This window comes from Oncorhynchus kisutch, linkage group LG18, assembly GCF_002021735.2.
Source record: "Oncorhynchus kisutch isolate 150728-3 linkage group LG18, Okis_V2, whole genome shotgun sequence".
NCBI classification, from domain to species: domain Eukaryota; kingdom Metazoa; phylum Chordata; class Actinopteri; order Salmoniformes; family Salmonidae; genus Oncorhynchus; species Oncorhynchus kisutch.
In genome coordinates, this window is record NC_034191.2 from 34,834,250 (window position 1) to 34,847,898 (window position 13,649).

Here is a 13,649-nt window from a genome sequence, read left to right on the forward strand (position 1 = left end):
TTATACAGAGATAAGGACTCAAAAAGTGAGAAAGATGCTATTGATAGAAGGATGCTGTTTGTTTCCCCAAAAATTCAACAAGATGATTGATACACAATTGACTCTCATGGAAGTTTTATGCACATAATCAGAGGTATGAGTTGGTTGTCAGATTTGTAGTCGTACCATAGAGTACCACAGTATGAGGAAATGGTTCCAATAGTATTTCCACCATTCCCATTGGGTATTTTAGGAACACTTCAAATAACATTTTGAGTGTGACATTTTGAGAACCATGTGAATCTCCTTGGACAAAGCCTGTATTTACCCCCTTCAAAATGAAAGGCTAATTAACTGCTAATGTGGCTATCATAAAGAACTACAAATGCCATGATGATCTGGACAAGACTGCAGAATCGAAGCAAAGGTAAGAATCTCTGGATTAACTATCTAATGTTACCTACATTTAGTAATGAATAAATTGGCAACATTTCTTTAAATTGACAACTCTGGGAACTGTCTTGTGCAAGTTCTATATTGACACAATACCTGAAGGCAAAGGTGTCAGCTAGAGATGACGTGCAGGAGCTTGCAGGGATTTGTAGTCTTGCATGATGTCTTCTTTGATGCTAATTAGCATTTTCGATTCTGATATTAAATACAGCCGAATATATTGATAAAAATCACCTTGTCCGAGAGAGATTTACATGGTTATTAAAACGTCACGCCAGGGTAAGTCTACACAAAACATTTTAAGTATTTCTATAATTCCATATGGGGAAAAATTCATGGTGGAAAAATTATTAGAACCATTTCCCTTTTTGACCACTAGGTTTTATGGGTATTATGACAGCTCCACTGTGGGCCTGTATAGCCTACTTGTCTGCATGATTACGTGTGTTGATAGGTACATTATCAGTGGTGCTGACGAGATAAATGCATCATCATCGGGTGTGATATGGTCATGTTTGCCTGCTAAATCAGACTGACGGCAGAGCTCATTCTGGTTTAACCCGGCTTGGGTTGCTTGACCTGACTTAAAGAGATACGTCAGGATTTTAGCAATGAGGCCCTTTATCTACTTCCTCAGAGTCAGATTAATTTGTGGATACCATTATTACAGTGCCTTGCGAAAGTATTCGGCCCCCTTGAACTTTGCGACCTTTTGCCACATTTCAGGCTTCAAACATAAAGATATAAAACTTTTGTGAAGAATCAACAACAAGTGGGACACAATCATGAAGTGGAATGACATTTATAGGATATTTCAAACTTTTTTAACAAATCAAAAACTGAAAAATTGGGCGTGCAAAATTATTCAGCCCCTTTACTTTCAGTGCAGCAAACTCTCTCCAGAAGTTCAGTGAGGATCTCTGAATGATCCAATGTTGACCTAAATGACTAATGATGATAAATACAATCCACCTGTGTGTAATCAAGTCTCCGTATAAATGCACCTGCACTGTGATAGTCTCAGAGGTCCGTTAAAAGCGCAGAGAGCATCATGAAGAACAAGGAACACACCAGGCAGGTCCGAGATACTGTTGTGAAGAAGTTTAAAGCCGGATTTGGATACAAAAAGATTTCCCAAGCTTTAAACATCCCAAGGAGCACTGTGCAAGCGATAATATTGAAATGGAAGGAGTATCAGACCACTGCAAATCTACCAAGACCTGGCCGTACCTCTAAACTTTCAGCTCATACAAGGAGAAGACTGATCAGAGATGCAGCCAAGAGGCCCATGATCACTCTGGATGAACTGCAGAGATCTACAGCTGAGGTGGGAGACTCCATAGGACAACAATCAGTCGTATATTGCACAAATCTGGCCTTTATGGAAGAGTGGCAAGAAGAAAGCCATTTCTTAAAGATATCCATAAAAAGTGTTGTTTAAAGTTTGCCACAAGCCACCTGGGAGACACACCAAACATGTGGAAGAAGGTGCTCTGGTCAGATGAAACCAAAATTGAACTTTTTGGCAACAATGCAAAATGTTATGTTTGGCGTAAAAACAACACAGCTCATCACCCTGACCACACCATCCCCACTGTCAAACATGGTGGTGGCAGCATCATGGTTTGGGCCTGCTTTTCTTCAGCAGGGACAGGGAAGATGGTTAAAATTGATGGGAAGATGGATGGAGCCAAATACAGGACCATTCTGGAAGAAAACCTGATGGAGTCTGCAAAAGACCTGAGACTGGGATGGAGATTTGTCTTCCAACAAGACAATGATCCAAAACATAAAGCAAAATCTACAATGGAATGGTTCAAAAATAAACATATCCAGGTGTTAGAATGGCCAAGTCAAAGTCCAGACCTGAATCCAATCGAGAATCTGTGGAAAGAACTGAAAACTGCTGTTCACAAATGCTCTCAATCCAACCTCACTGAGCTCGAGCTGTTTTGCAAGGAGGAATGGGAAAAAATGTCAGTCTCTCGATGTGCAAAACTGATAGAGACATACCCCAAGCGACTTACAGCTGTAATCGCAGCAAAAGGTGGCGCTACAAAGTATTAACTTAAGGGGGCTGAATAATTTTGCACGCCCAATATTTTTTATATCTTATGTTTTATATCTTTATGTTTGAAGCCTGAAATGTGGCAAAAGGTCGCAAAGTTCAAGGGGGCCGAATACTTTCGCAAGGCACTGTATGTCCCTGTGTGTAGTTTGAAGGAAGTTGCTAACTAGTGTTAGAGCAATGACTGGAAGTCTATGGGTACATAGACTTCCAGTCATTGCGCTTCGCTAGTTAGCATTGTCTCACAAAACTACCTCTAACTTCCCTTATACTGGACAGAGACATAAAAATGGCCAAAATCCTGAAGTATCCCTTTAAAGGTCTAACACAGCTTTTTTTTAAATCCTAGTATCATATAATTTCTGGGTAACAATTAAGTACCTTAATGTGATTGTTTTCAATTAAAACGGTCAAAAAGAAACTGCTTGGCAAAGAGCACTTTCTCAAACAACAATTTAGCTAGGATTGTCTGGGAGTGGTCTGAGTGGGGAGATGGAAAAGTGAAAACTAGCTGTTATTGTCAGAGAGGTTTGGAACCCTCTTTCTTATAGGTCTAATGTACCTCCTGTTGATGTCACCTGGCAGGCCAAAAATCCATCCCACCGAAAGCTCAAAATATTAGATTTTTTTATTTATTTTACACAATATCACAGTATCTTATTCCTTTCAGTTTGTTATTTATGTCTACTTCCAGCATCCCTTCTAAGGATTACTTTGTTTTTAAATCACTTCAGGCAGGGATGTCATGCACCTATTATTTTAAAAGGGGCACAAAGTATGTAATAATGGAGAATTTTGCAAACACCTGAAACATATTTTTCCTGCAATGTAGATCCATAATCATTATGCCTAATTCTATGTAAAAATATGTCTATTTTCCTGCATAGGTTATCTAAGCATCCCTCTTTACCTGTTCAATTATATGTGGGGGTGGGGGGTACTCTTTGCCTAGTCCAGTAAGTGTACCCCCTCCACAAAATACAGCTGACAGATCATTTTTATAAATAATTATGTTAAAACGTGGACTTAAAAATTAAATGTAGTAATTAATTTAACATCTGAAACAAAAAAAGACAAACCTGAGGGGGCACGTGCCCTTGTACCCCATATGGGCATGACGCCTCTGCTAAGATAGATACTGTATGTAGTCAACTCCAAAGGTCTTACACCTACACCTAGTGGCTAAACCATAATACTACGTATTGAACAAACTGTTGAAGGAATTGTCCACCCCCCCAAAAAAGATAACCAAACAAAACAAAATAACCAGATTTTTTTATTTGATATGTAACTTCTACATATCTGAAAAAGTGATACTGTCAGTATCATATGGGGGGGGGGGAACAAAATTTGAAACAAATTAAAGAACCCACCTCAGAGATGCTCATATCTGAATATACAGGGAATACTGTATCATCTCCTCCTTCAATCAGTTTGTTTTCATTTCAATCTTTTGCACATCTTAGCCCACTAGTCCTCTAAACCAAAGCATTTTGGTGAAAAGTATATTTCTTAAATTAAAGTGTATATACATTTGGAAATATAATATTGGAGAAAATAAATTAACACAAATTGACAGAGATGGCTTCCTCCTCAGTGTTTAGTGCATGTAGGCTTGCTTTGTTCCTCACTGACACCTTTATCACAAATTTGTAATTGTACTTGTAAGTATCGTACTTGCATGTATCAATGGAAGAACAGCATCAGAGCATTGTTTAAGAGCCTCCTTAATAATCCATATTTGCAGAAAGATTAGATCAGATAGATTTAGATGAGGCTAAACAAAAGCTGACTCAATGAGCAGAGAACATCTCTCTGACATCACTGAGACATCAAGAGAAATCAGGTTCAATCTTAAGAGGCACTCAACAAATTTCATGGCCCAATGAAATGCACATACTGTAAAAGGTCACAATGAAATCTACACCTGAGAAAAACATGTATTTCCCTACCATGGGACAGGTCTTTTGTATATGATATTTCACAACTGGAAGACTGAAAGATGTTTTCTAGTGCAGTGGTCAACAACTATTCTGTGTTGTCTGTTCACACTGCTATGCTTTATCTTGGCCAGGTCGCAGTTGCAAATGAGAACTTGTTCTCAACTAGCCTACCTGGTTAAATAAAGGTGAAATAAAAAATAAATAAAAATATGTAATGGCCCATGTGCTTGCTGTAGCCAGCTGAGTGACTGGCCACCACACATAGCCTGGTTCCTCTCTAGGTTTCTTCCTAGGTTTTGGCCTTTCTAGGGAGTTTTTCCTAGCCACCGTGCTTCTACACCCGCATTGCTTGCTGTTTGGGGTTTTAGGCTGGGTTTCTGTACAGCACTTTGAGATATCAGCTGATGTACGAAGGGCTATATAAATACATTTGATTTGATTTGATTTGATAGCCTCCACAATTAACCAGGCCCTGAGACTTACAGTAGCCCTGCCCTCTCCAAGTTCACTCTCTTCTCTCTCTGCTCTCACTAACAACAATACTGTCAAATTAGAAATGTCAACAATACTGTCAAATTAGAAATGTCAACAATACTGTCAAATTAGAAATGTCAACAATACTGTCAAATGACAATATGTACAGTACAGTACATCCAGGTCCAACCACCCATTGACTCTGGTGGGGTCTCTCCCTGTTATTTGAGCAGAAACTTAAGCCTCGGGATGGGGCTGAGCAAGTCTGCTCTCCAGGGAAGCGGATGTCATTCCTGAAGGAGGGTCTCCTTCCAGTTGAAGCTGTGGTTGGGTCCATGTGTGAGGGGCAGGATGGGCGGGTCCACCAGCTGCCAGACTCCTGTGTCGCCCTGCTCCTCGCAGGAACAGAAACCCAGGTAGGGGATCTACAGGAGGGAAAGAGGCTCTCGTCAGCCGCAACAAAGGCAGTATGGGTGGAAAGGCAGGGGGAGAAAGAGAAAGGCAGACAGAGAGAGAGACAGACAGAAACACAGGCAGAAACACAGGTACAGAGAGACCGGCATAGAGTGAAAGTAAGAGGAAAAAAAGAGTGAGGGGGAAGACACAATGAGATCAAAAGAAAACATCACATTGAGCGAGTAAAATAACTCCAGCTGACCTTCCTGACTACTTGGATGAAGTCCTTGGAGGTCTGGGGGCTGCGGCCCTGGAGCTGTCGGGTGCAGGCCTCCAGAGAGGAAGCGTGGGCAACAATCAGTATGTTGTTTCCTACAGAGTGGGAGATGAGGAAATGAGGGAACGGAAGAACAACACGGACCAAATGAATCCCAGTGTTCATCCCACACATGATGTTTCTGTATCACATCTGGGTTAAAAAAGTATTTGTTTTCTTTCAAATACCGTGAGCGTTTGATTGAGCCGGTCTAGCTAGAGTGGAGTGGGAGAAGAGAAGTGTTTGCACTTTTGTTGCTGGGCAACACGGACTTTCAACTCCCTCCAAAGATTTTCTATGGGGTTGAGATCTGGAGACTGGCTAGGCCACTCCAGGACCTTGAAATGCTTCTTACGAAGCCACTCCTTCATTGCCCGGGCGGTGTGTTTGGGATCATTGTCATGCTGAAAGACCCAGCCACGTTTCATCTTCAATGCCCTTGCTGATGGAAGGAGGTTTTCACTCAAAATCTCACGATACATGGCCCTATTCATTCTTTCCTTTACACGGATCAGTCGTCCTGGTCCCTTTGCAGAAAAACAGCCCCAAAGCATGATGTTTCCACCCCCATGCTTCACAGTAGGTATGGTGTTCTTTGGATGCAACTCAGCATTCTTTGTCCTCCAAACACGACGAGTTGAGTTTTTACCAAAAAGTTCTATTTTGGTTTCATCTGACCATATGACATTCTCCCAATCTTCTTCTGGATCATCCAAATGCTCTCTAGCAAACTTCAGGCATGTACTGGCTTAAGCAGGGGGACACGTCTGGCACTGCAGGATTTGAGTCCCTGGCGGCGTAGTGTGTTACTGATGGTAGGCTTTGTTACTTTGGTCCCAGCTCTCTGCAGGTCATTCACTAGGTCCCCCTGTGTGGTTCTGGGATTTTTGCTCACCGTTCTTGTGATCATTTTGACCCCACGGGGTGAGATCTTGCGTGGAGCCCCAGATCGAGGGAGATTATCAGTGGTCTTGTATGTCTTCCATTTCCTAATAATTGCTCCCACAGTTGATTTCTTCAAACCAAGCTGCTTACCTATTGCAGATTCAGTCTTCCCAGCCTGGTGCAGGTCTACAATTTTGTTTCTGGTGTCCTTTGACAGCTCTTTCGTCTTGGCCATAGTGGAGTTTGGAGTGTGACTGTTTGAGGTTGTGGACAGGTGTCTTTTATACTGATAACAAGTTCAAACAGGTGCCATTAATACAGGTAACGAGTGGAGGACAGAGGAGCCTCTTAAAGAAGAAGTTACAGGTCTGTGAGAGCCAGAAATCTTGCTTGTTTGTAGGTGACCAATGACTTATTTTCCACCATAATTTGCAAATAAATTCATTAAAAATCCTACAATGTGAATTTCTGGATTTTTTATTCTCATTTTGTCCGTCATAGTTGAAGTGTACCTATGATGAAAATTACAGGCCTCTCTCATCTTTTTAAGTGGGAGAACTTGCACAATTGGTGACTGACTAAATAATTTTGTGCCCCACTGTAAGTACTAATTGAACCCAGGACTGTTATTTTTATTCACATCCCATCCAAAGCCACAGCAGTGACTGAACCCTGCACCATAATTACCCATGTTTTTGCAGTCAGACAGAATGTCTTTGGTCACTTGGTAGCTCCGGCTCATGTACGTGTCATAGGACTCCGACACGCTAAGTTTGGTTATCGGTATGAGAGGTCTGTGGGAAGAAACAGTGAGAACATGTGAGACAGAGGCATGGCTGAAAAGGCTCTGGCCCCGTCCAGCAACAACCCTTAGCCCCTACATTTACCACTTCATGTACATAGGTCAGAAGGAATTAAATAAGCACAGGCAATATCGTAGTAGCTCTATAATCTTCTATGATAGTCTTAATGGAATGTTGACCATATTATTTGTATATATCTGGTTTCTTTATAGCTGTGCCTAGGTTCAAGGCTAGAGGGACTAGGGGTTGGGCCTAACTCTGCGTTTACACATAGAAGCGGCATCGTGCTGTGAAACATTGGAAGCCATTCATTTTCAGTGGGGTGAAAAGTACCCTATTGTCATATTTGAGTAAAAGTAAAGATACCTTAATAGAAAATGTCACCCAGTAAAATACCAACTTGAGTAAAAGTCGAAAAGTATTTGGTTTTATATGTACTGAAATATCAAAAGAAAAAGGTATAAATCATTTAAAATTCCTTATATTAAGCAAATCAGACAGCAACATGTTTTTTTTATTTTTGAAATGTACGCATAACCAGGGGCACGGCACACTCCAACACTCAGATCTTAAGTTACAAACAAAGCATGTGTTCAGTGAGTCCGCCAGGTCAGAGGCAGTAGGGATGACCAGGAATGTTCTCTTGAGAAGTGTGTGAATTAGACAATTTGTCTGTCCTGCTAAGCATTCAAAATGTAATGAGTACTTTTGGGTGTCAGAGAAAATGTATGGAGTAAAAAGTACATCACTTTCGTTCTGAATGTGTGAAGTAAAAGTAAAAGATGTCAAAAATATAAATAGTAAAGTACAGATACTCCAAAAATAACTTTCAAGTATTTTTTACTTAAGTACTTTACACCACTGTTCATTGTAAATGTAAGGAAAGCAAAAGAAGCGAAGTGGGCGGGGGACTGTTGAGCGATGCGATCACGGACGTGGAAGCTGAAAAGGGCAGGCAGAATTTTCTTCAAATCCTCGGTGATATCGCTATGCGAGTGACCAATCGAATCTCACCATAGCTTCCAACCCCTACTGGATTGGCTGACAATAGCTGTTGATACGTAGCACTACCTAGCATGCTTTCAAGCTTGTTAGCACCCACATGAGGGCGTGGCTAGACGAGTGACGCTTGTATAGTGTAAATGGACAGTAAGATTACAGGTTGGAGGTGAACCAGGAAACAGTCTTGCCTGTATCACCTGTATGTTGTGTCAACAGTGAAGTGGGATGTAGCCAGGTCTGTGGGAGGGATCCAGGCAGGAAGAGAGCTCCCAGAGACCCACTTGGTCCACTCGAATAGCCCTGGCTCCACTCTGATCTTCAGCTTGCCATCCTGCTGCAGACCTGCAAGGGGAGACAGAGAGGCACATCAGCAAAAGAGGAAGACTGCAGCCTCTGCTACACACAAAAGCCCTGTCCAAAAACAACCCGTAGCCCCTAGCCCCTAGCCCCTAGACATTTATGTAGATCTGAAAGCATTGGATTGAAACGATTGGATTAATGTAAGCGATATGGAGACAATTTCCCTTAGCCTATCAGCAGTGGCATATATTCATGGATGGAATCAGTAGGTGTGTCCAAACTCTTGACTGGTACTGTATATATAATAATAATTTACTAATATTTGTTTAAATCTTTTATCTTTCAGCTCTCTGTGCTTCATAATTCTCCTTCAATTCACAAGAGGCTGAATGTATTTCACCGGAGAAAGCATCCGAGCGAGCGAAACATCGCCCTTCTGTCTCTGTATGTGTAGGCCATCTATCTGATACTGTTTTATCCAAAACAGTATGACATTGTTGCCACCCGTATAAAATAATAGCCAATCAGCATTGAGCTAAACTGAGTGAGCTTAACTGTGAATGGTCCTGACGCACCAAAAAAAGTCTCAAGGGAAGCCAGTTTGGATTTGGCGTCAAATCACATTGAGAGCATACTCATTGACAGAAAAAAAATGAATTGTTGCATCTCGTTGTGTTGTTGTCCTCTGGTGGCAAGCTAGCTAGCTAGCTAAACATAGTTCCTTTCCTAAATTAGCCATGGATGCAGTTAGGGATTTGGACTTGTGATTTTACTTAATTGTCTGTACTGGCCAATGATTATAACGGAAATTCTGATCCAACCATTCATTCATACATTGTCCCCTTGGCCTGAGGGGATGGAAGTTCAATATGTAGCTAGATGTAGAAGGTTTATGTTAACTAGCTAACGTTGCCCATGAAAGGAAGTTAGGCTAGCGAGTAAGCATTTTAGCCAGGTAGCCTAGGAAAAGAAAAAAGAAAACCATGTACTGTAATGCACAGTAATAGACCGTTTCGTCAACATTTTTTTTGGTACCTTAATTTAACTAGTCAAGTCAGTTAAGAACAAATTCTTATTTTCAATGATGGCCTAGGAACAGTGGGTTAACTGCTTGTTCAGGGGCAGAACCTTGTACCTTGTCAGCTCAGGGGTTTGAACTTGCGGTTGCAAGTCTAACGAACTTCCGGTTACTAGTCCAACGCTTTAACCATTAGGCTACCCTGCCGTCAAACAGTAACATGAAAGAGAGGAGGATGGCATTGGTGTTTCTCTACAAGTAGGGTGAGCCAACATGTTTTTTCTACTTGCACGAACACACACACACACACGCACGCACACACACACGCACACACACACACACACACACACACACACACACACACACACACACACACACACACACACACACACACACACACACACACACACACACACAGAAATCAGAACCATGGACAGCCACATCATATTTAGCTTACGTTAATTGGACTATATTGTTTTTGGTCTCTTTTAGACTGTATTAGACGAACCATAGGTGATTTGATGATGTTGATATCTTGAAGTTGAAATGGTGCTGTTATAGTGGAGGCAGGTAGTGTTTTCTTTGCGACTTGGTGGTTATAAATCAATAGTTGTTTAGTATTCTGAACATTTTGGAACATTAACTTGCTGTTTGTCACTGTTTGTTACATGCAATATGCTTTGTGGAGTCCGGTTTTGTGATGAAACAAAGGTGTAGTTGAATTTATTCTGCCACTGTGTCTTCTTATTGTCTGGGCCTTAGGCCTAAATATCACGGCATATGAACTAACCGGTTATAGAGCAAAGAACGCAATTATCACAACACATAGGTTTTAATACCCACGCACCGCTACTGCCCATCAGAAGGAAAGGGAAATACTACCATATTGACTAATGGTATCAAACCCTTCTCAGATCTACATACAGTAAGTGCATTTCTACCACTAAAGGGGCAATCCACGGTTGAAACAATAACAAAGCGTCCTCCCTGCCACTGTTTCGGGATGGGGCCGGAGAAATTTTACCATTTTCAAAGCTATGGACACAGGTATGGATGCAAGAACTGACCATCCATGATATAATATGATAGTTTTAACCATGTTTGTAGGCTATACAGTGTATGTTTACATTTACTTGTTTAGAAACATTGGAGTAAAAAAAAACATATTTTGGTTTTGATGGGATATGACAGTTGCTAAGCTTAATGAAGCATTTATAAATGAGATTGTTTACATATAATTCTGATTCAGATTCACATCAACTTTATTATCCCATCATTATCCCGCCAAATTCATTTGGTCATGTGTTTAAAAAGACAGTACATAAAACATGAAAACACAGAAACTACACAAAATAACCCATTCAAAATGCAATAGCTTCACATTTAAAGGGAAAGTGCAATATAATATATACTGGAGGGACAAACAGACTATCTATTATACAACCTAATGGCTGTTGGAATAAAAGAGTCCCCATATCTATCTGTTTTAATTTTCTCTTGAAGAAGTCTCTTTCCTCTTGTCCGAATGCTGCTGTGACTGAGTTTTGAGTGAAGGGGATGAGTACCGTCCTATAAAATGCTTTCAAGTTTTAGGAGGATGGGTTTTGTGTGTAGGTTGGTGGCTGATTCTTGATCTATACCAATTATCCTTCCCGTCGTCTTAATCAAGCGCTGAAGCTTGACTTGGTCTTGCACTCGCATGTTCCCGAACACGCATATCAGACCAAAGTACAGCACACTCTGGACAGATTTATAGAACATTTGTAAGATACGGCAGTAAACATTAAAATGGTTCAGTTTGCATTAAAAAAAACATTATCTGTTGCAATTTCTTTATCTTTGCAAAGGCACAGTCATTGAATTTCAGTGTATTGTCAATTTAGATTCCCAGGTACTTATATGTGGTCACTCTATCAACTGATTCCCCATTGATTTTCGTAGGTGGTAGTGGAGTTTTGTTCCTTCTGAAATCAATTTCCATCTCTTTTGTTTTCTTAACGTTTATTTCAAGAAAGTTATTTGCACACCACTGGACAAATCTTGCAGTTCGTCTAACAAAACCTTGAAGAGAGGCTTGTTCTGGGTGGAGGAAACGCTCCACAGCGGTGTCATCTGCATATTAAACAAATAAATGTGGGCTGCGTCAGAGGCTTGACAATCGTTTGTGTACTGATGAGTTCTGGCTAAACTTGGAATATTGTTAATTATCAGGTATCCTATTGAAATATTGAGTGCTATAGTCTAGGGTCTAGACCAGAAGTTAATGGTTATCTGTAGGAGGAATGTATATGGTGGAGGCAATTAAGCTCAGAATGTAATGGGTAAAATAAAGGTAATCACATGTGGCAGACACTGATAAGGATGGAGATATGTGGTTTCGCGGGGAAGGGGATCGAGGTCAGGTCAGGTCACATTAAGGGAGAAGGATCAGTTTATTGCCCTTAACTTCCTGCCTAGCAATAAAGATTTAATGTTTAGAGAGGAGACTCCACCCAAATTGGGGTATATATACTATCGCTGGTGGAAATGTGTTTTTATCTGTTCAGCTGTTCGATCAATTGGGTGAATAAACTTGGTTGGAACTTTTATAGTGTCCGTCAACTTCTTACTCTGATATTTAGAACCTAACAGTACAGTGTGTACAGTATCGGTGAAAGCATGCGAACCTGAGGGGCTCCTGTATTCACCGTTCTAGATGTAGAGATGGCGGAGGTAAACTTCAATTGTTGAGTACGGTTCAAAAGGAAACTATTAATCCACTTGATCAGTAGAGAGTTGACACCCAAATTCACCAGTAGGTGGGGTTGGATGGTGTTAAACGCGCTACTGAAGTCAATGAATACAATTTTGATTAGGCTATTTGTCTTTTCTAAATGTTGGTCGATATTGTTCAGCATGTCCAGTAACGCATCATCAACACCCCTGGAGGCGCGGTGTGCCAATTGGTTTGGCCTGTTGTTTTTAGGTATTGGGAAAATCAGCCACTTCTTCCATGAGTCTGGAATTATCCCACTGTTCAGTGACAGCTGGAACAACTTCTGGAACGGTAATGCGGTATCCGCTGCCTCTTACAGGTCATCGGAGCTGTCCGTCAGGGCCGCCCAGACTCAAAACAGTCCTGGAGGCCTTCAGTAGTTTCAGGAGTCCAGCTTTTTTTTTTACCCCTTTTTCATGGTATCCAATTGTTAGTAGCTACTATCTTGTCTCATCGCTGCAACTCCCGTACGGGCTCGGGAGAGACGGAGGTTGAAAGTCATGAGTCCTCCGATACACAACCCAACCAAGCCGCACTGCTTCTTAACACAGCGCGCATCCAACCTGGAAGCAAGCCGCGCCAATGTGTCGGAGGAAACACTGTGCACCTGGCAACCTTGGTTAGCGTGCACTGCGCCCAGCCCGCCACAGGAGTCGTGCGTCGCCCCACGGAGCTCCCGGTCACGGCCTGGGCGCGAACCCAGAGTCTCTGGTGGCACAGCTGGCGCTGCAGTACAGCGCCCTTAACCACTGCGCCACCCGGGAGGCCCTGGAGTCCAGCATTTAATCTTTTCAGCCTTCTGTCCCTGCAGACGCACTTTGTAGACTGGCATGAGCTGAACAATGTTATGATCCCAACCCCCAAGATTGGGTAGTGCTTTGGAAAAATACGCACCTGGGATGTTACCTTAACAGACGTCCAGACAGGCTTCATTTGGGGTAGGACATGTAACATATTGCTGATATGATGGTAAATGTTCAGATATATTGCACACGTTACAGTCTCCCATGATTAGCTTCAATGCTTCAGGTGACTCTGTCTCAGCCTGGGATACAAGGTCATGAATCTAGTCGGCAGCTAGTTGGATGTCAACGGAGGACGCTATGTAGACAATAAATAATCAGACCTGATTTATTTCCTGTGGCAGGTCGTATGGCCGTAGGTTAAGAGCAATGAGTTCAATGTCTTTAGTGCAGACCTTGTGCTTAGTTGTAATATGGGCAGGATTGCAGTACTTCGCAACTTTAAAATACTTTA

At 41.6% G+C, this 13,649-nt stretch overlaps 1 protein-coding gene across 1 annotated transcript in view; it reads right to left on the minus strand.

Moving 5' to 3' along the window:
- Positions 1-3,108: 3,108 nt before the first annotated feature.
- The window catches only part of LOC109909046 (ubiquitin-associated and SH3 domain-containing protein B-like), a 36,988-nt gene continuing 26,447 nt past the window's right edge, over positions 3,109-13,649 (minus strand). The window contains exons 11-14 of the mRNA XM_020507933.2: positions 8,517-8,661; positions 7,202-7,308; positions 5,576-5,685; positions 3,109-5,342 (exon numbers count right to left, since the gene is read on the minus strand). Coding sequence (XP_020363522.1) covers positions 5,205-5,342; positions 5,576-5,685; positions 7,202-7,308; positions 8,517-8,661 — 500 coding nt within the window. The 3' untranslated portion in view covers positions 3,109-5,204. The remainder of the gene's footprint in view (positions 5,343-5,575; positions 5,686-7,201; positions 7,309-8,516; positions 8,662-13,649) is intronic.